Here is a 23247-nt window from a genome sequence, read left to right as displayed (position 1 = left end):
TATTATATCTTACTTTTTTACATTTTATACCCCTGTTATTTTACACTTAGGTTTTTGTTTTCCTTTTGTAACTATGTGTTTGTATCTTTTTTAGCCCTGAAGAAGCCCTGCAACGTGGGGCGAAACGTTGGCTCATTAAATTAGTATATTTCTACTATTTGAGTTTTTCTTGACCGCACCCGGACCATATTCCTTTCATTTTTAAAACTTATTTTATATATCAGGTTCTAATTTACTTACAAAGGTATATTTTGTACCATTTTGTGCAGTTTAGACGGCACTAAATCCATCTTAAATTTTTACCATCCACTCCTTAATTTTACTGTAGAAATTGAAAATAATAACTCCCTTCCGTTCCTTGACCTCCTCATCATAAGAAACTAAGACAACACCATATTCACTGACTGGTACACCAAACCAACCTACTTTTTTTTCCTTTTTTTTTTTCCTTTCCTTCCATCATGGTGCAGTCCAATACCACATTTTTTTTTTTTTGTTCCTCCTTTCTGGCATTGCTGCTATATGAGGTTCGGCAACAGTGGTGTAGTGCGTTAGTGATTGTTGCGACAACATAGTTCCTGGATTACCACGACCTTTCAGGAGAGAGTCCTAAGTTCGTCCGCGACCACTTGTCTTCGGCCCATATTGACTTGCAGGATCTGCAGCCTACGCATAGTGCGTTCTTTCCGCCTACACGACCATCTTCTCCAGATGGCATTCCCTGGTGCCTGCACAATGTTGGAGATCTTTCCCCTCTCTTCCTTGCTCGTACATTTTCTGCAGCGCGGTGTCATTCCCTTCTTCTTTGCCGGACATTCTTTGATCTTTTGCCCTGTGTCAAGACACCACTTACACGCCAGGTCCTCTGCATGCCTTGGCAGGGTGTCCATACTGCTGACACCGCAGGCAGAGCAGGGGGTCGAGATAGTCTCTGATGGTCATGCTCCACCATCCTGTCGTTGTGTTGGCTGCGAACAAGTTCATCAGGGCGAGCCTCACTGACTGGTGGACTTCCCCCACCCACATCATCGATAGCCCACCCCTAACAGGAGTGGAGAAGCAGGGTCTCATCTACTCCACCTTGTCCTCCTCTCTGGCATTTCCAAGGCCACTCTTGTCCCACAGGTACCTAACCAGGATCTTCTCGTCCCAGTACTTTGGCACTCCTTTAACTTCCAGGCGAGGCCAGCTTCACCTCGAGTCCTCCCTGCTTCAGCCAGTCCCATTCTAGGAGTCTCTTTGCCTGGTCCGCACCCTCTGTCCTTATCAGGATTGCGTTACCATTAGTGACTCACCATTTTGGCAGAGACTCCTATCTACTTCAGTTCCTCTTGGGACGGTAGCTGCTCGTGGATCCTGCTCGGAGACCACCCTTCCGAGGACACCGGCAAACGTCAACTTGCCCTTCTTCTCCTCTTTTTGCTCCTCCTTCTTCCCTTTCTTGCTCTTTACCAGGACCCAGTCCTCCTTGCCGGCATCATGCTTTGCTTGGAGGTCGCTTTGGAACCGCCCTATACGACACCATTCCAACCACTCCAGGCACCTTACTCCAACAATCAATTTAACTTTTAAACTTTAAAAATCTATATCTTACCATAGGGTGCGCTGAATGGGGTCGTGTAGGTATTCGTTTTTTCCAGCTTTTTGTGCTCTTTAAGATCATCTACTGCACGATTAGATACAATGATTTTTTTAAGGTCACTTGGAGTGAAAACCACCTCTTGGCCCCACTCTTTTCCTAAATTCCCCCAAAACTATTCAGTGGAATTTGTTCAAATTTCACTCTGTAACAAAACACTTCTGTACCAACGTTTTGGCACACTCCTGTTCTCAAAAATATCTCTACTAGCACTTTAATACGCAAAAAAACTAACAAAATCACTGGACACGTCCTCTCTACTCGGCAGTCAGTAGACAACTCCCCAAACCAACCTACTGAGGCAGACTTCTAAATTACCACTCCCAGCATCCTTACCATCAAAGAATTAACGTAGCCAAAAACCTTATTCACCATAGCATTTCCCTTTCTGATTCCCATTTCCATGAAAAAAACATACTGCATTTAACAAATACTCGTAGCTTATAACTTTCCTCTCCATACCATTCATAAACTTATATACAACTACAAAAATCGTCTCACCACTTCACTAATTCTTCACAACCCCTTTTTATCCCCTTATACAGGGGGTAGATAACATAACAGATAACATCCAAAAATTCTTACGTTCTGCTATACCTAACCTTCATATTGCTTTTAGACCTCAGAACACACAATCACTATAATATTTTCTCAAAACTAAAAGACCCTATCCCTCTTCTATACCGATCACATATCATGTACCGCATCCCTTGCTCCACCCCTAATTTTAATTCTGCTTACATCGGCGAAACCAAAAACCTCTTAAAAGACCATATCAAACAACATAAATATTCTGTTTCCTCACATAATCATCCTCCTCAACACTTTCGGAACATTCTCTTTCTTTAAATCAATCCTTCGATTTTGACAAAATGTCTATACTAGCTACAGTTTGTAACCATAGAGACCAAGTTATTTACAGCTACCTCGCAAGAGTTCCAACCTTGCTGCCTTCACCACCACACCCTGGAGCTGTCCCGTCACCAAGCGAGGTATATGTTTTGGAGCTTTCCCCACATGAGCAGCAGGCCCGACTGCCAGCCCTGGAGGGGGCTAGCCTTGCAGCCACAGCCGCTGACCCACTGAGTAGCTCCACCACTTGCTTTTGCTCTGGTGCCTGGCACTCGGGGGACAGCAACTTCTGCTGCTGACTCCTGTTGGAACCGCACTGTTTCAGTCACAGACTCTTGGGGTTGCACAGCCTTTGCCTCAGACAAAGCTGCTTCAAGTCGGGCCTTCGCCTTCTTTCTGATACACCTCCTCTGGGTCTCGGAGCAAGGTGGAGTGGACTGCAGTGCCTCCTAAGATGCAGTAACTGTGCCCATCACTACGTCATCACCGATAGCAGATTGGCTAGTGTTAGGAGTCAAGTAAGGATCTTGACTTACCTTGATGGGATCCACTGTGGGAGGGTAACTATGTCAGCCTGAGCTGATGTCGCCTCAGTCTCTTCTGTTTTCTCCACCAGGACATGTAGTCCTCCAATCTCCTGCCAGTGTTGTATACATCGCACCGATGGAGGATTCGTCTAAGATTTCCAGGTTGATGGATTCAACCGAGACATCTAAAACAGAAATGTCTGAGGAAGAATAATCTTCATCAGTAGTAATAGTTAATAATATATTGTTTGAAAAGTTTTTGGACATTTTGTTCCTTGAGAATGGGGGTGCATAAACTACACTGCAGGTACTACCTCCTCTCCCTGTAGCGGGCATTAAATACAATGGGGTGCACCTTGTACCCCAAGTTGGTCGATAAAAGACATTATATTTTTAGACACCTTCTGCCAATCAGCCGCACTTCAAGCTTCCACCTAGCTTGGGTGTTTTTTATCAGGCTCCAGTACTCTTAAAATGCTGGGCCCCGCCTCTGTCGCCCCTGAATCCCATTGAATACCCCAGGGGGCACCACATGTAGGTGACTAGGCATCAGTAGGGATAGACACTTGGAATTCGCTAGCAGTGAGTAGGGCACTATTGGTCGGTTTTTCCTTAAAGAATGACAGAGATTCTCACACCCATCTCCCTCTCTAGTCCCATCTTTACCCCCACCCATCTGCCCCGCTTCCCAATTACATTTATCATGTGCTGAATACATTGGAAATATAAGCTATATTCGGGAAACATGTTTTCCTAATAAGCAACAGAGCATTATCACATAAGTCTATCCAACATACCCCATGAGTGAATCTACATCGTCTTTAATGAAAATATTTACTATATATTACATACTACATATTTTAGATAACAGTTTACTCAAAATTATGCATGAGACTCTCAAATGTCACAAGTGAAACATCTAGCATTTGTTAATGATTTTATTATTTCAAGATAAGGAAATGTAATTTTATTGAGGGTAATCTCTCTGAAGTAACTTAAATATCTCTTTTATGTTATTTTATTTATTATACATTTTATACTATTTTTTTTTTTTTTTTATTGAGAAGGGGATGTGTTTCACTTTTCCTTTGATTCTGTCCAATTTTCTCTACCATGCCTAAAGAAGTTTTACAGGAAAACTTTTCTTTAACACTCCCCTTGGGAATTTTCACTTGTGGAATTTTCATAATATTGGCTTAAAATTTCATTTGTGTTTTTGATATATCAAGCACTTGGGTTTTACCGATTGTAAATTTAGTTGCTAAATTACAAAATACCCTTTTTTCATTTTTGTTTACCACTACAACTTTTATTCTTTTAAAGAAACCGACTTTTTTGACTTCTTATGATGGAGGTGTCATTCTCACTGTCAAAATATTGTTTAAATACTGACTGAATATCTGTTAGTACTGTCAATACACTGTATTGAAATAAGTGGAAAGAGTTTCTGAACAATTGAATGGAAAATTCACTTATTTTAGGAGCTAGCTTCTCACTTCTTTTACATAATACCGAGTATATATAGTGTCTAAATAACTTATGTCTCTTCATCAGTTTGACATTAGAATTAGTTTGTAATTAGGTAACTACTTACTGACATAAAATAAATAATGAATACTCTTAAGTACTATAACTTTTTGTCAATGCCCTAATAGTTAAAATATTATACTTTTTAATTATGTATTATAACTTTGGTAATAATTTTTAATGACTTACTAATATAATTCTGGGATTGTTAGTTTATAGTAATGTTCAAACATGTTGTATTATTTTTGTGATAAAATAATACTTTCTAATTTTTTAGAAAGTATTATTCATTAGTATTGTTTGTTTAGTTTATTTACTCAGTTAGTCAAATAGTTTATTAGTATTGTTAATATTACTATTTGGGGAAAAATTGGTGTCTGCTTCTGGAATGAAGGGTTCTGTTTCAGGGGGGTTCAAATACCTTAAATTTGGACTTTGTTGGCCAGGACCTTAGTAACGTTGTCTGCTAAAAAGGAGTTTTCCTAATAGAGAGGTGTCCGTTAAGAAAATGTTCACTATTGTTTAATAAGTATGTAATCAGCTAGCCTCAATGGAAAGTATTCCTTTAGTTTAATAGTTAACTATTATAACTATTAATAGTTAACTAAACAAAGTTATAGTTCATAGTAACCTTGAAATATAAACAACATGTGATAACTATACCATGTTACTGTGGTGGCTATCTTTAGAATTAGGTTTGTTCTGTGCCTCTTAATTCATGTACTATTTCGTAAACGGTTGATTTTTGAACTTTAAAACACAGGAATATAATCGGGTATTGTTGTCTGAATCAAAACTTCAAAACCCGATTTGTACTATCTTTATCCGTGGACTTACTACTATCAAAGTTTGAAACCTCTCACTTTGTTTAAAGTTCTAGTTGAAATTCACGAATCAAAATTGAGATTCACCATTTCTCCATGAAATTCCCATTCTTTTGATATCTCATTTGACAAAATCCATCGCTCCTGATATGTTATTTTTCTATGATTTATGATTCTCTAATTATCCAGCTTTAATTAAATGCCAACTATGATGGAATTGAGCCAAATACTGAATGATAGTTACTGAAAAACTAATTTAAGTTCACCATCTTTAGAAGCCATTTTAGTACTCTTTTATTTTTTATTCTGAGAACACTTCCTTTTATTTAATCATTAATTGCAAATTTTAGGGATCTATAGTGAGGGTATCTGGTCCACAGACTATAATAATATAGTCTCATTACTATTTAGGTAAGTGTTCCATGGATGGCTGATGGGGAAATATTCAGTGGAATGTCCTTGAAAGTTCCTTTCATCCAAAGAACTTCCTAACCACCAAACTAAGCAGCCCTGTAGGCTTGCTGGAGAAAGTGTTGTTGGTCAGATTTCAACATTTAAGAAGTGGTATTTCAGAAATACTAAATATAGCCATAAGAATACTTCCATTGAGCTTGATGGACTAAAAACTGAAAGAGATATTGAATTCTAATTTTACTTATCAAATTACTTTGGACACTTCATCATTACCCTTCTGTAGTATTACATTATGATACAAATGTAAATATTCAATTAAAGTATTGGTTAATGGTTTTTATAAATACTTCATAGTATATATCAAGTGGTTAGTTAATTAATATGATTATTTAACTTTTATTATACTTATATGAATTAGTTTTATCTATTAAACATTTAGTTTACCTTTTGATTCATAATTCACACATTTACTATTCATTGATATTTTATAAATTTGTAGATTTGGGAAAAACTGTTATCGAATGGATTGTTCAAGACTCTAGTAATGATTATTGATAACAGAAATTCATTGCCCCAACATGTTTTTTATAATAAAACATTAATATATATAAAGGATATGTTCATTATCATTCTTCATTTAGTGATATCTTCAAAAAATATTGATTTCTGGTAAGTAAACCTATATTAACTTTAATGCAGCTTTGATTTTAAAATATATTTTTATGATCCATACATTTTATTTACTGTACTGATGTTAAATACTTGATACTATACAATCATATGTGCAGTTGCAACCTATTATTTGTATTAACCCTTTTAGTTCTGACTGAAAGTATCAAATATGTACCAAGAATGCTGGACAAATTTACAAAATTTTATGGTTTGAAAAAAGCTCATTATTAAGAATGATACTTAAAAATTTAAAAAGAAGCATATTATAGATTACAGGGAAAATAAAGCTATGAAGATTATATTAGAATATTCATTGAAAGTGACATGAATAACTTTAACATTTAATATTCATGGATTACTGCCTGTGTCACCCAGTACACTGGTTTTTTACGTGGCTGTAACTTCACTGCCACCAAATATACTGTCAATTATCATGCCAGACTTAGTGTGTTAATATAGTCACAATGTGAATAACATCATGATGGCAAATACTTTTATACATTTTACACCATAGCTGTGGCTTCAACGGTTTCTGCAATGGTTGTAGACAATTTCGATAGTATACTGTTTATCTCTGGTATTCATAGATTTTATACATTATTTCAGAAATGTAATTATTTTGGAAATAATAATTTTGGATTTTGGCCTTTATCATTATTATTATTATTCAACTTTCTCCATTTTTAAACAAAACAAGATAACCAGTTTACAACAAATAGGTATGTCAAGGAAAATAAGTTTAGGCGTGTGTAAGCTAAAGAAGTAGATGGAATTTGATAAAATTGGCATGGAAGTAGGTGTTATACTCATCACATGGCTTTCAATACTTGCAAATATACAAACACAAAACAAAATTAGTTTCTTGATTTCTAAAATGTAATTCTTATGACCAAAATTTTTTCATTTCGTGCATGAATAGAAAACTTTCCTACCTTCAATAAGCTCTAATGGCATTAAATCCTTTTTTTTTTTACTGAACATTATAAATTTTCTATTGTTGATTTTAAAAATATATAGTTATGAAATTCAAGTATACAAATTATAAATAGGAGTCAACTAAACTGTAAATGAGATGATTGTTGTGTATTTTTCATTAATCCTTTTATTGATTCATTTACAAATATTTAATGTTTCGAAACTTAGGTAAAAAATAACCTATTTTTTTTCTATTCACTTTATTTCGAACCAGGGTATCTGATTTTGAAATTTCTATGGCATTTCTTTATTAATATAAATTTTCAATCCTATAGTCTAGATCAGGGGTCTCCAAATATTATAGCCACTCCTCCATAGCCCCCCCCCCCAGTACCCTGAACAAATGTTAATTAAATTTATTTTACTGGACTGAAGCTATGTTGCTGGCTTAAATCAAATTAAATTAAGATTCCTAGATATTCTGATGATGAGGCAGTAAAATGTAATAATAATTGAGGGAAAAAAGAAGGAAACATGTAGTAATATAATATTAAATAATTTTTCTTGTCATCCCTTTCATAAAAAGTATAATGTTATAAACAACTTTTTAATAAATCAATAAAGATAACAGATGGAATTAGATTGACTGAAGTTAAAGTAAAGTTATTTCAAATGTTTTATGATAACTTTTATCCTATTAGTGTGAGAATTAAATCTTTAAAATTTCACAAATAATGAAAGTGACAGAAATAAAATGAAAATAGAACATTAGGTTATACAAAGTATTATGGTTGTAATTATATAAAAGGTTTATCATAAGGGATACCTAGGTCATTAAAGGATTATAATGTAGAAAAAATTGTATTATGTTCCAGACCAAGTAATAAAATCAAAAATGATTATATTGGAAGAAGATAGTTGACCATATGAAGTAGATTGGAGGAAAATAGTCCGGGTGGCGGTCAATAAAGGTATCAAAATAGTAAAAGAAAACTATTTATTGTTAATCAACATTTTGCCACACTTTGCAGGGCTGATAAGAATGATGTTCTGTTACCAACTGTTGGTTAACAATAAATAATTTTATTTTACTATTTTGATACCTTTATTGACCGCCACCTGGACTATCTTCCTTCAAAAATTATTATAGTAAAATAAAAGACCCAATAGAAAGTATATATCAATTTGGATTGGTATATAAAATTCCACGCATAAATGGTCCAGCAATGTATATTGGTGGAACAAAACAATATATTAAGTAGTGAATGTACCAACATAATGATGACATTAAAACATGGAAAAGGGCCCAAAGAAAACAGCATCAGTACAACACGTTCAAAATTAACATGATTTTGATTTTGAAAGTGATTCATAAGAAAGATAATAATTTTAGAAGAAAAATTTTGGAAGCAATCTATATTTCAGAACATATTAATTATACAGTAAATTTTAAATCAGATTCTAAAGGCCTTAACTATCTGAGGTTTTGAGTAGAATAAATAAGTAGCATTGGTAATAGTCAATAATTTTTTTTTTAATATCAAATAAATTATCAATAAGATAGTAAACGATGAATGAATAAAAAATAAGAAATGTTAGAAACGAGATGAATCGGTTTAATTTCTTGATTTATACAAATGTATATATGAATAAAGATGTATTTTTAAATTATGTTGATTAAGAAGTAAACAAAAAATAGAAAAGTAGTGATGACAGGGTCTTGACCTAGTTGAGGTAGGTTTTGTGATAATAGTTGTAATCAGTTTTAATTTGTGTAAAGAAAATTGGTATATAATTAATATTGATGCAATAAAAGTATATAAATCTGTAAGTAGATAATTATTTTAGAAAATTTTAAAAGAAACTTGTAAAATTAATATTTTTGTTTTAAAAATTATTAACTTGGGCAATTAGCCTGCAAAAACTAATTTTAAATAATGTGACAAATCAATTATAAGATATGTTAGAAGAAATATTAGTGGTTTGTATGAGTGATTTAATAGATGTGTTAATAATATAAAAATTGCAAGTTTTCTCCTTGATATTGGCTTTGGACCAAAATTTTGGAGAGCAAAGGATCAAAGAAATTTGTGTTTTAATTAAAATAAATTAGTTCAGAAACTTAAGATGTAAGATAAATAAATATAGTTGTGGGTCTGAGGAAAACCTTTTTCGAGCTGTGTTTGTGTTACAGGGGCAAGAAGATGCTAGGTCACCTATTTATAGCATGGCCCCTGTAGAGTTTGGTTTCTAAAGTGACTCAAAATTTATTTCAAGAAATATTTTTTATTTCAAAAATGTTGATCTTTGGGTTAAATTATTGTTCTGGCTTCCTTTTCAGAGGTGTATTTAACAAACCAAAAACAGAATAATAGGGATGAAAATCTAGCAAAGAAGCTTAATTTTTTTTTTTAATATTAATGAACCCTGTTATAACCCTGATATTTTATGAATCTGTTGAATTTTTTTTTTTTTTTCAGTCAAACCTCATTGAAACTACTGTCAGAAGAAATTATTTGCAAAGAAATGACTGTAGAAACTAAAAGACTGGTTTTCTCCTGCTTTAATGACATGGAGAAATTTCCTATGCAAACTCTGATTAAAGTGATCTTAGACTTGAACAATGACGAATTATACACTATACATGCGTTGCATAATTTCCTTAGTTTTCTGGACAGTGATGAAATAGGTCAGTGTATTTATATGTGCATGTGTGTGTGTGTAAAATTTACTTTTAATATTATTTTACGATAGGTCATTTGGAAAGTAGCCATATAGAATAAAAAAATTAAGAACAAAGCAGATAACCTAGTTTTTATTTTCAATAAAATCTTTCAAAAACATATGTAGACCATGTTTTGATCCAACAACAAAAAACTTGGCTTAGCAAGTGGTGGTGGCACAGCTATGTGTAGAGAGGAAAATACATAGATTACAATATTGTACTTAACAGAGACATAATATTGATAGGTAAAATCCCTAATGTGAGGAAAATACTTCAAAACATTTAGAGCTATATGTATTTAACAAAAAAAATTTTTTTTTGTCATACAACATTTAAATAATCCTTCTAGGGTTATGTGATACTGAAACCATGCTCATATTACTAGTTTATTCTATAAATTTTAGTTTTAACTGTGATACATATATATAAATTAATGAAAAGAATATTATAAATTATATAACTGAATATATAATTTAAGTATCGTCGAGATAAAACAGTGAAAAATGATATGAAATGACTCACACGGGTTCCAGTGATAGAATGGCTTTATTCAGTACAGTATATTTATACATACATCTCAATCAGCTGATGCAGCCTGTCAGCTGTTATCATACTCATGCCATAACTCCCCCCCCCCCCCACCAGTTTACAAGCAATCCTCGTAAACTTAGACTGCACAGTATAATAACATAAAAAAAAATTGAAAACTATTTACAATAAACTATAGCCAGTTAACAATAGGCATAAAGTCCTCCTAAATTCCATTATATACAAAAGAAAAATACATATATCAATAAAAGTGTAAAAAATATACACACATAAATACAATTTAAATGTAAAAGAAAAGAACTCCACGTACCATATCATGAAATAGATTATATTTACAAAAAAAATTTGAAATTTATATCTACAATATTCAGAAACAAACTAAAACAGAGATAAAATAAAATAACTACATTTCTAGTAGGCTAATCTAGTTATGGTAATATGAGGACACTGTTGTGATTGCCAAAAGTTTTGACTGTTCAATATGGACAGTTCTCCTCATTTTAAGTTCTTTGATGTTTTCTATTGTGAGAATATTATGTTCTCTAATGACAATCACTCTGAATGGGCCCTCATACCTCTGCAGCTCTTTCCCTCTACTCATCTCCACTTTCCTATATTCCACCGTCCCAATATTTATTTTACCCATCAGGTCTTTGACATTCAAGTTATGTTGGGCCACTCTTCCGCTTTTTTCCTTGTGAATCCTGTTCCTGACTTTGGCCCACTACTTTTGCAAGGCCACCTCATTACCAGCCATTTCATTGTCTCCTGGCAAAGTACCACTGTAGTACTGTCAACGCCCCTGCATCCTAAAAAGAATTTTGAATGGGGCAAACCCTGTGACTGTGTGTATGAAGTGGTAGTATGTTGCAACTGCCTGTTCCAGTCCCCTTTCTAGCTGGTAAACTCGTAGGTGGTCACCTATAGTGCTATGGAGTCACTCTATCCCTCCGCCGCTTTTTGCATGTTGTGGGATGTTGAGGTGCCACATCTCTTCCTATATTCTCATCTCCACTTGCATTATCAAATTCTCTCCCACTGTCAGAAGAAATTCTGTCGGGTATGCTGTAGAATTAGAACCATGTCAGAAGGGCTCGTAAAACAGTCTCCACTGATCTCTCCTGTACTGGGTCTGCCGTGGCCACCTTACTGAATACATCAATGACTGTGACCCACTTATAGCCTTTCCAGGTGAAAGAATCCACCTGTAAGTCGTTGAGAGACGCATTTACAGTAAGGGTCTTCTTGAGCTGCACCGGGTGGGTGCTGATCATACTTCATACTGAGACACACCTTGAATTTCCCAAGAATCTCCTGGATTGTGTGTTTCATGCCCCACCAGAAATACTTGCCCCGCAATGCTTGTAAAGTCTCGTTCAGCCCATGATAATTAGTTTTTCCTTGGTGATATGCCAATGTTACCTCCTTTTGACGTACGGATTCCCTACGGATCTTGCAGGGTATCTACCATCGATGTGCATCGAATAAACGATCGATCTACACCAATTTTTTCCGTTCTCCATTGCCATTGGATCTTTGCCCATACCATCTTACATATACCGTTTCCAACATGTAAATGGTGGATCTTACTGACGTTGGATGGTTCTTTTAGCACTCTACAGATTTGGTTTTCTTTAACCACCTGGTTGTGACCAGATACTCAAAATGATACTAATACCTACTATGTTCCATCTTCAGCAACCCAATGGTTTTTGTCTTCCAAATAATCTGGTACCTCTTGTTGTTGATAATCTCCTCAAGTTCCTCCATTTCTGTCGGTTTTCCATCGTTTGAACTTTCTTCTGCTGACGTCTCCTCCCTATTCTGGTTCTCTGGTGAGGCCGTTTCTGTTCTTCTTCTGGCGTTCACTCCCTTAAGAACTGCGTTCCAACTCCAGACATTTACCCTTGGTCATCTACTGCATTTATCCTCAACGTTTGCGAGAGCCAATCTGCTACAATGTTTTCCTTGCCAGATGACATCCATGTTGTACTGGTTCAACAGTTCTTTCCACCTTGTAATTCTTGCTGATGATTCCTTTAGCTTTCCCTCCTATTCCCGGGGCCTGTGGTCTGTCTGGACCCTAAATCGTCTCCCAAACAAGTAGGGTCAGAAATGCTCTATTGACCCTACTATTCCCAGTAGTTCTCGTTCCAAGGCCTGTAACATGATTTTGCCTCTTTGAGATACCTTCCAGCATAGGCCATGGGATGCTCTCCTACCTCACCTTTCTGTGGCAGCACTGCTCCCTGCTCATACTCACTAGCGTCTGTCATGAGTGTGAACTCTAATTAGGATGTCCGGTAACGCTAGTACTGGTTCCTTCTGCAACTGATTTATACATTTTTGTATATTGTCCTCAATAGCCGATGTCATTACTATCATATTTCCCTTCCTTAGCAAATTGTTAAGGTGTACCAGGTGTTCTACCAATACAGGGACGTACCGACGATAGTAGTTTAATGCCCCTAACAAACTTCTGATTCTTTTTATGTTGGTTGGCTCCGCCACCTGATGTAAGGCTGCTACCTTCTGCACATCTGGTCTAACACCCTCCTGAGATATGATGAGCTCAGAAAAACATGGGAGATACCTGTTGAATTCACTAATTGTGGAGGAGTATACTCATTAAACTACAAAAGATGCTATATTATTCTTCTCCGAGTATACTACAAAATTTTTGAAAAATTATTACATGAATTTATTCTTAACACTCTGACTGACCATAATATATTACCAGACTAACAATTTTGATTCTGTGCATTATATTCCTCTATATAACAGCTACACAGGGTCACAGACTTCATTTGTACTCCACTTGAACTTTACAATTATTCTTCTGGAGTATTTTTTGGATGTGACTCAGGCGTTTGATAAGGTATGGCTCCAAGGTCTTCTTTTTAAACTAAAACCTGTTCTCCCAAGCACTTACTGTTTAGTTTTACAAAAATTTTTCTACTATCACTTTTTTTCTGCCATAGAAAATTTGGTGATTTCATTAATAAAACCGATCTCTGCACCTGTCCCTTAAGGTTCTATTCTATCCCCACTTGTGTAATAAGTATGTAAATATTACTGACAGGTGATAAAATATTTATGCTAATGAAACAGCTATTATGAGAAATACAGACCCTTTAAAGGCCATACTGATATTACAACATAACCTAAATAATGTACGAAATTGGTGTAAGCAATGGAAATTAAAGTAAACCTTAACAGTGACTAGTTTCAACATGGTACATTTACACATCACAAAATTTGCTCCCAGTTTACATAGGATATCCTAAATCATACTTGGGACTTATTTTTAAGAGGTTGACATGGGGCCCAAGTCAAGACAAAATTTAGGATGATAAAGTTCCAGATGAGACCATATCACACAGGTATTCTAAATTACCTCTCTGACTGAAACTTAACATGTTTAATTATTCACTAAAACCTACATGGACTTATGCTTGTGAGATTTCTGGACTAAAAAGACACATTCAGGAAATACAAATGTTCCAGTCACAACTTTTAACCCTTATCAGACGCTAGCTTTTCATACGTGATCCTCACTAGGTTGTAGGTGCTTCCAGTAAATATGCAAAAAACTCGGTATTGTAAGACTAACATTTTTGTTAGAAATTATTTATGTTACAGGCATATGAGATTCAAACAATTATTTGTTTAGAAAAGGCGGTGATATAAAACTGGAGATATCAATTGCTCTGTTAAGGATACTTAACTAATAAGCAGTCCTGCCGGTTCTTCCAACAAAAAAATATCCGCTCAACACCTTTAAAACAGTATAACTATTTAATAGTTATAGTAATGTCGCATTGGGTTAGGCATAATCGTTAATAGTACAAGTCAGTGAAGTAACTGCTACTTTAACAATGATATGTACCTGCCTTGAAAGTGAACTATCGTTTACTTTCTGTTATTGTGGCAAAAGTGTTAGCCATTACCATGGTATAACTGCTTGATAGCTACAATCATGACATTAACTATCAAAACAGTTTTACTATTGGACTGGGTCTAGCGTGATCGTTTATAGTACAAGTAATGCAAGTGGACTAACAGTTACATTAACTGCCACGTTCAATTGTCATATGTATAAGCCTTGGCAGTGAACTGTCGCAATATATCATCCTTACGAATTGTAATTACAATAGGCGAAAACACTTGGTTCTTATTTATTTGTCGAAAAACTTAAAATTGTATCAGCCACAGGGCCCAAAAAGAAATCTGATCCTTTACATCAACCTACACATTCTGACTGCGACAGTATACATTCATATGAGTTACAAATGGTTTCACGATCAATTAGATAACCGTATCAATAAATTTTTACAATAGATGGAAACAAATGATAATTTTGATATAACTTGGTGAAGGCTGGAATAGAGTAGAATGTTTCTATTCTCGAAAATGTTTATATTCTTTAAATCAATCAGTTTTTATATTATTTGTATGTTTAGATTATATTATATTCATTTCAGCTCTGTCTATTGAAGAAGAGAAAAAGTATATTCTTCTTCTGTCTAAACTTTCTGTAAATATACCACTGTGTGTGAAGTCGCTAAAACCCATTAAGGGAACTACTAAAACAAATCATTTGTCAAGAGAAGAGAATCTTGTAAGTTTTATATATTTATATATAAAATAATTCTATGAAGCTAAGTTAGCATTATCTGTATGTTTGTGTACCTGCATGTGTCCTTTCTATAGTTTTCCAAAACAAATTGATTTTAAGGTTATTTTTTAATGCCTTATCTGTAGTTTATATACTATCTTTCTTTAATTTTATTGTTACTGGTACTGGTACTGGTAATGATGGGGGTAACAAGTCCGGCAAGTGGGCCTATTGGTCCTTTTTGCCATCCCCAAGACAAACAAATGGAATGACTCTTTATGTATCTTATTCCTCTATATCAAACCTTTTCGTCTTTCTAATGAAATTCAAAAGGGACTCCCAATCTATAGAGGAAGCCTCATTTCCTTTAATTCTATCAGAGCCTAATATCCTGTATCTTAATGACGCATACCTACCACAATCTGCTGTTTAATGTAAGGCAGTCTCTGGGGCCTCTTGCCTGTTATGCTGCCGCATAAGCAGTAGGTTTCATCATGAACTACTCCAAATATCTTAATTGGAGTTCATTTCTATTAAGGCCTAGCAGCCAATTAGTTTTAGAAGTATATGATTTAGTTATTAAAATCTTGGCCTGTCTCCGGCCTATACAGTCCATCCACTCCTTACTGGCTTTCTTCCATGTCCAATCAAGTACTACTTGTCTCTGATGACTTTTAGAGATGCCTAGGAATGGTTCTGGTCCTATAGGAGGGTGTTCAGCCCCGTTTCTAGTAAGCTGATCAGCTTTTTCATTACCTGTGATTCCTTGCGACCTGGGACCCTCACAAGCTAAAGCTTCTTTAAGCACGCTAGTGATTCTAAGGCTTGAAGGGCAGACAGACTACCTGAAAAGATGGTGATACCAGTCCTTTCACAGCTAGTGACTTCAGGACATAAATCTGCTGACAAGATGGCAAACACCTCTCCCTGAAAGACAGTCGAGTGCTTGCCAAGTGGGAAGCTTAGTTCTATGCCTAATTCTTCAATGTAAACCCCTGCTCTCGTTTGTCCTGTCAAATCCATTCTCGATCCGTCAGTGAAACAGGGCAGATGATCTCCTGGGGTTTCCACTAAATCCTGTTACCAATCCTCTAACTTTGGGTGTAAGTAAGTAATCTTAGTATCTAAAATGGGTGTTAAATATCTAGAAGTGGTGAGCGGTATTGTAGTATTGGTAACTCACTTTCCATAACTTTAGCTATTGTCGCGTGACCAGTAGCTTCTCCTGTCTCTGTCCACTGTCTATTTTCTCTTTACTAATTCCGAGGTATTTGACCTTTTGGCTTATTTGAAGTTGATTGCCAAAGAAAATCGAGGTTTGAAATATACCCAATTTCCGCTTCCTGGTAAATAGAATCAACTCCGTCTTTGATGGGTTTACTGAAAGCTTCATTTCAGTACACCATGTCTGTACTACGTTACATGCGACTTGCATAAGTTTCATGATAGTACTCATGAACTTTCCACTAATGAGGGTCACTCCATCGTCAGCAAAAGCTTGTGCAAATATCCCAGCATCCTCAAGTCTTCTCAATAAGCTGTTCATAACTAGGCACCATAGCAACGGTGAGATGCAACTCCCTTGAGGGCATCCAGTTACTGCCTGCGCCTGTAGCCTAGTACCGTCTTCCGAAACTACAATAATTCTATTATTAAGAACAAATCTGACCCATCTGTCTAATAAGGCTTTACAGACTGCCTCAGGCCTTGTTTTATCGAATACCCCTTCTACATCGAAAAAGAGTCCTGGAGCGGACTCCTTATATAATAAGGCCTTTTCAATCCTTCCTACCAAGGAGTGCAGTGCAGTCTCAGTCAATTTTCCCTGAGTGTCAATTTTCCCCTTCAGTATCATTCAGAAGGACTCCACGTTTGGAGGGTTGTCTATTGTTCTGTGCTGGCAACCTGGGAAGTGTGTCTATTAAATGTGACAAAAGTTTCCTCTAAATTAGAGGTCCACTTCCCATCCGATTTTCTTAATGCACCTAGTGGCTGTTGACCATTGCTTCCTAATAACTTCATTAGATGAGAGGCTTCCGGCGTGCTTTCTATGTTGCTGCAGAACTTGCGCCAGGCATCTCGTTTATGTCTTCTTAATTCTCTTTTATACTTATTGGAGGCAGCCCGGTATTCATTCCAGTCCGTCTCTAACTTTGTTTTATAAGCTTTATTATATTATAGGCTTTTCTTGTGTCCCTTTGTAGTTTAGTCAATTCGATTGACCACCATCTGGAATACTAGGCTCCCTTTTCAATAGACAAGCCTCCTCGTAGGCTGATATAACCTCTTTCAAGTAGGCTACATTCAATGTCTAGCTGTGTTCAGGAAAGTCTTTTCACCGTATAGGGTGAGTCGCCTTCCAGCCTCTCTCTGAAGAGACCTCAGTCTGTATTTCTCGGGTTTCTCCTCATTGTGAGTAGAGGTTTCTCAGCTATAATCTTAAATGAGATCAACATTTGGTCAGACAGTGTTATGTCTGAGGTGACCCTCCAGTCTTTACAAAGGCTTTTAATCCTGCTTGAGGCCAGCGTAATATCTAAAACCTCGCCCCTAGCTCTTGTAACAAAGGTTGTTTCGCCCCCTCTTTTAAGTATTTCTAAGTCTGTTGAGGCTAAAAATTCCAGCAAGGCTTCGCCTCGCTCATTGGTATCTGTGCTTCCCCACAATAGGTGGTGAGCATTAATATCTTCACCAATTAAGAGTGGTAAAACTACCTCCCTAGCGTACCGTAGAAGTCTTTCTAAGTATTGGTAGGGTGGATCTAAGCTATGAGGGACGTAAACAGATCCTACTAACAATTTAATCTTATTAATACCAACCTTGATGTTTAGTACCATGATCGTGGTATCTTTGGTATTAAGCTGAGGGAGAGGCAGCATCTGAAGGTCCTTAGAGACCTAGATGCAAGTCCTCGGGTTGTCTTGACATGGGGTTGGGCGGATTATCCTTCTGCCTATACCTCCTAATCCTCTTATAGTCCCTCTATAACAGTAAGGTTCTTGGATTAGTACGAGGGTTGATTTGACCCCTGAAAGTGACTTGGCTATTTCTGCAGAAGCTGACTTATTGTGTTGAATATTAATTTGTCTTACCTTGATCATTGATGTAGCAGATGAGGAATATAGGAAAGGGTAGTACCTATTGGCACTTACCCTTCCTTTGCTCCTCCTGAGGGGGGTGGCTGCTCTTTGTTGAATAGACCAGTGCCCTCCATACGGTTCCAACCAGGCGATCGTGTTACTCGGCACCTTGAATATTGCTCTAAGGTGGTCTGGATCGCCTTCTGCACCCACAAATTGCCACTGATCAGTTCCTACCAGGTACTCGAGAAGCTGGACCAATCTGCCAGGTTCGATCACCTCGGCTCCCAAACCAATAACAATTTTAGTGGGCCATAGAGCCTCGGCGGACCGCCTCACCAAAAACCTTCGGTCTGTGGGAGGTACCCATTCGAGAAGCCAGTCTCTCGTCTCCTCATTAGAAGATGTGAGGAGAAACCAACCTGGATCCGCCTGGAGTCCGGAGTTGTGAATGCCAGTGGTCTCCTCCTAGGATGTGGCTCATTCATGCTCATCTCGATCTCAGAAATGAGGAGCCTTCGAATAAGTAGGGCTTCCTCCTTTGTAATGGAGGCACCCTTTTCACTCCCCATAATGACTACCTGAAGAGCTCTCTGTGCCGCTTCTTTGTAAGTCTTGGGTTTTCCTATCTGCAGAGTAGAAGGCCCAGCGACAGGGTCACTGGTCCTCCTGTTGGACTCCCCAATAGATTTAACCCTCTTCTTGTCCTGCTGGTGGGTGTCAACAGGTGGGAAGTCCACTGGTATCTGTCTTTTAGCACGGACCTGGAGAAGGCCCACTCATGAGGCGCCTTGCTCTCCTCGCGTTGAGAGATGGGGGTGGAAGATATAGTCTTCCCTTCGTCCCCCTTCCGAATCGATTCGAGAGCTTTCACTGGTCCACCCACCCTGGTCAGTCTGATGGCCTCCCTTTCGGCTTTCCTTTGTAAGGCCTCCTCCCTCCTTTTCCTCTTTCTATAGAGCTTCTTGTTTTGTTTTGCCTTATCTATGTTGGCAGCCTTTGACACCTCTCCCTCCACTCTGGGCATCATGCTGCTCGGGCCAGCCTTATTGTGTCTTATTAGCTGTAGCCTTCCTTGTTCTGATTCAGTCGACGAGGTCGACTGAAGTAGAGTGGACTCATCACTTGAGTCCTCCCTTTGATATGGAAGGCTATAGGGGAGTTGGTGTGGCCACACCACCCTGCCACGCCTGGGCTTAGCAGCCCACTCACTCCCCTCTTCATAGCTTATGTCTTCTTCTGTGATTTCGGTCTGGGAAGACCGCTCTCCATCTACTTCCATCGCAGCTGGCACTTTCGGCTGCTCTTCTTTTAACTCATCCATTGTGTTTTGTTTTTTTGAAAAGGTCTGTAATATTTCTTGAATGGTGTTAGATTCCATAGTCCCATTCCAGCTCTCAACCCCACCGCACTGAAAAAGCTTTTTTATTATCCTAATTTAAGTTTTCTTGTTTATTTGAATTACATCTTGCTGTATGTTTTGAAATTTGTATAAAAACATCAAAAAGTTATCTTTGAAGCATAAAATAAGAAAAATAAAATGTAAAATTCTATTATATTAATATTATATCTAGAACTAGTGAAAGAATGAACATCATAAAAATATTTAATAATTGATAATAACCTGCCATACGAAGCTGGCAGGAAAAGCACACCAAGAAGTTTGCCACTCAGAAACTCAATGACCCAGAGATTGCACAACAGTTTGCCAATAGTCTAGAAAATGAAATGAGGCTTCTAGACTATGCAAATTACGTAATTGAGATATGAGATTCATGCAAAAAAAATCATACTGAGAGTGATCAACGAAGTCTTGGGCAAGGTTGAATCAACAAACATCGCACCCTTGCATGACACTGAATGCTGAAGAGAAGGGGATTCAGAAGAGGGTTATGATTCAGGTATGAGGAAAGTTGGTGATGAACTGATATTTCTAAGTCTTTGGATAGATTTAGGAGAATAGAAATGGGCCTGAAATCTCAAACTTTTGATGGAGAAGAAATTTTATTCGTAGGAAGTATTATAACCTTTTTCCAAGATGAAAGTTTAGAGGGAGAAATTATATATATATATATATATAGAAGGATTGGAGTGGAGAGAAAGGGAAGGCTGAATTTAATGAGTCTTACTGGAATAAGATCTAACCTATTCTATCATTGGTTCTAGATTTATGTACAGAAGAGAGCAGGTAATCAGAAGTAACATGTAGGAAATAAAAATTCTCAGAATAAAATGGTGCTCTGTGAATAGATAAAGAGGTACAGAAATGTTTATAGGAGTATGTGAAATAAGATTGGTAAAGTAGGGGTTTAGTTCATGAGATGAATCATGATAGTAATTGATTGATTGGCAATTTATAACAGAGTTTTCTGAGGATCTTCTACTTTGACTTAGAATCTGAAACTTGAGGTATTGATGTAGGAAAGTAAAAGTAACTTGGCTTTGTGTGTAGAAGATTGGCTTTGGTTTTGGAGGAACCTAATGGATAAATTGTCTTTAGGGATTCAATGCCACAAAAACATCTTCTGGCTTAAGTAATTCTTCTCTTCATTAGGTCCTTTATTTCTGGAGCAGAGAGTCACTGGAAGATAGCAGTTTTGACCGGGACACTTATGAAAGCAGGTAATTGGAGTAGGAATGTTTTATGTAAGCTATATCAGATCATGTGAAGAAAGGAAAAGTAACGAATAATGGGAAGAAGATAATCAATTTTGAGCTGAATCTATTATCAGGTCTAGCCATGTATATGAGTAGTGGGTATAATGGATGGGTTGACAATGAACAAAGTAGGGGAGTAGAAAAGGTCAATGAGGTAGGATTTATCAATAGGATCTGAAAGTAAATTGATAGTAAAATCTCGGGAATGATTATGATGCAGGATATTCCAGTAATAAGTTATGCATTTTTTTTATTATGTAACTGTTAATTTTTTGTTACCATCAAAGTTTTCATAAGTAAATTTTTTTTTTTTTCAGATTTTAAACGAGTGTCTCAGTCTTATTAATAGCCCTAAAAAAAGTGAAAGATTGGTAAATATGTTACTTGGTTTTATTCAAAGGAATGACGATGATGGATTATTTTGGTTCAGCAAATGTATCTATCATATTTGGTTTAATGACAGTTCTCCTATATACAAGTATCGGTGAGTAATTTTTAACAAAATTAATTTAATTATATTTTAATTTTTTTTTAATTTTTTATGTAACAATTTTTTGGTGATTCTTTTCTATCCTTAAAATTTGTTGTAGGAAATATCACATCATCTTACACATTAATCATTGTGATAGTTTTTACTAATTATTAACTCCTTTGGAATTCTAATTTACACGATTTACTTTGAACACAGTTTTTTAGTTATTGAGGAATAACTAAACCTTTGCCGATTTGATTAGGATATATTACTATACTTTTGGTCACTATAAAACGGTTTGATGATACTAGATGATCAATTCTAGATTTTCCATTTAAGTGTAATACTTTCTTTGGTTCTTATTTCCTTCTTATATGGTTTTCTTCTCAATATTTTGTGGTATTTATGGTGCATTTGTTCAGAGGCACATACCAAGTTGATATCAATCCATGGAGGGATCTTAAAGGGATGTGGGGATGACTTTACTAGATCATTTAGTGCCTTAAATGTCTGTAAATGTGCTGAATCATTGATTATGGTTGGCCACATTAAGGGATATATGTTTCTGATTACCTGAACACATACCTAGAGTGACCAGCAAAACATCAGAACTTTAGTCAAATTCAGCTTTTGTGTTGCAAACGTAAAAGAAAAGTTTGGTTGCGAGTTTCTCGTCCTACCTAGCTTAAAAATGCTAAAGATAGTGATTATTGAATAAACACAAACATTTCCCTTTTGGGTTAAGTGTGAATATTCTTACTTACTGATCATGGTTTAAGTAACTCATTGGAACATAGAGTAAAGTGGAAATAGAGAATTTTAAGAAACTAAAAGTAAAAGGAGGCTTAAGTTGACAAAAGATTTATTAGAGAATTCGGACAACACAAGGTTTGATTAAACAAACTTCTGAGTATTAGGAATAATGGAATTATTATAGCATTAGAAGGCAAAACTATCAATTTAATGCCATTATATGCTCAGAATTTAAATTTTGTTCAAAAATAAATTATTTTTAATTTTTTATATATGTATATATAGTTGACCGTAAAAATTGATATATAGGAAGGTGGTCAGGGTTGCGGTCAATAGTGAAACAAAAATAGTTTACAACTATTTATTTTCCAATGTTTCGCCCTACTTTGTAGGGCTTCATCAGGGCTAAAAAGATACAAAATGAAACTATGTTAAGAAAAATGATAGAAATAAAAATAAAAAGATACACTGAAAAGAATGAAAAACAAGTAACAAAGGCAAGAGTAAAAGTTTCATATAAAAATACGTAAAATATAAAGCTAAAAAAGTACAGGAGATGTATATAAAACAAAAAACAATACGGGAAAAAAAAAATATATATATATATAAATATACAGAGATAAAATAAACGTCATAAAAGAATAATAAAAATAAATAATAATAATGAAATAAAATTACAATAAATGAGCAGAGAGCCATATAGGACAATATACCTGTCCAAATGAATAAGTTGAACAGACAGAAACATTAAAGCGGAAGCGTGCAGGAGTGGGGAGGAGGTGGGAAGCACGTAACGGTTTTATAACATTTCAAATACGTCGCGTATACAGGAAGTAGTGATAAAGATTTGACGAAAAATAAAAAATGATAAGAGAAAAATACAGAATGATACGGTAGATGAGTAATTACATGATAATAATAATAACTATAATAACTAAGTAAAATTAGAATGACAAATATCGTTACAAATAGGAGTACAAGTAGGAGATTATATCGAAGAAAACAAACAATATAGGAATAAT

At 35.9% G+C, this 23247-nt stretch overlaps 1 protein-coding gene across 1 annotated transcript in view; it reads left to right on the top strand.

Moving 5' to 3' along the window:
• LOC106681421 (ubiquitin-protein ligase E3C) overlaps window positions 1-23247 on the top strand; it is a 97943-nt gene that overhangs the window by 15259 nt on the left and 59437 nt on the right. The window contains exons 4-7 of the mRNA XM_014421737.2: window positions 6283-6452; window positions 9851-10059; window positions 15129-15265; window positions 21318-21484. Coding sequence (XP_014277223.1) covers window positions 6283-6452; window positions 9851-10059; window positions 15129-15265; window positions 21318-21484 — 683 coding nt within the window. The remainder of the gene's footprint in view (window positions 1-6282; window positions 6453-9850; window positions 10060-15128; window positions 15266-21317; window positions 21485-23247) is intronic.

The sequence above is a fragment of the Halyomorpha halys genome, unplaced genomic scaffold, assembly GCF_000696795.3.
Source record: "Halyomorpha halys isolate HHAL.00 unplaced genomic scaffold, Hhal_1.1 Scaffold337.1, whole genome shotgun sequence".
Taxonomy (NCBI): domain Eukaryota; kingdom Metazoa; phylum Arthropoda; class Insecta; order Hemiptera; family Pentatomidae; genus Halyomorpha; species Halyomorpha halys.
This window is presented reverse-complemented; position numbering and strand designations above follow the sequence as displayed.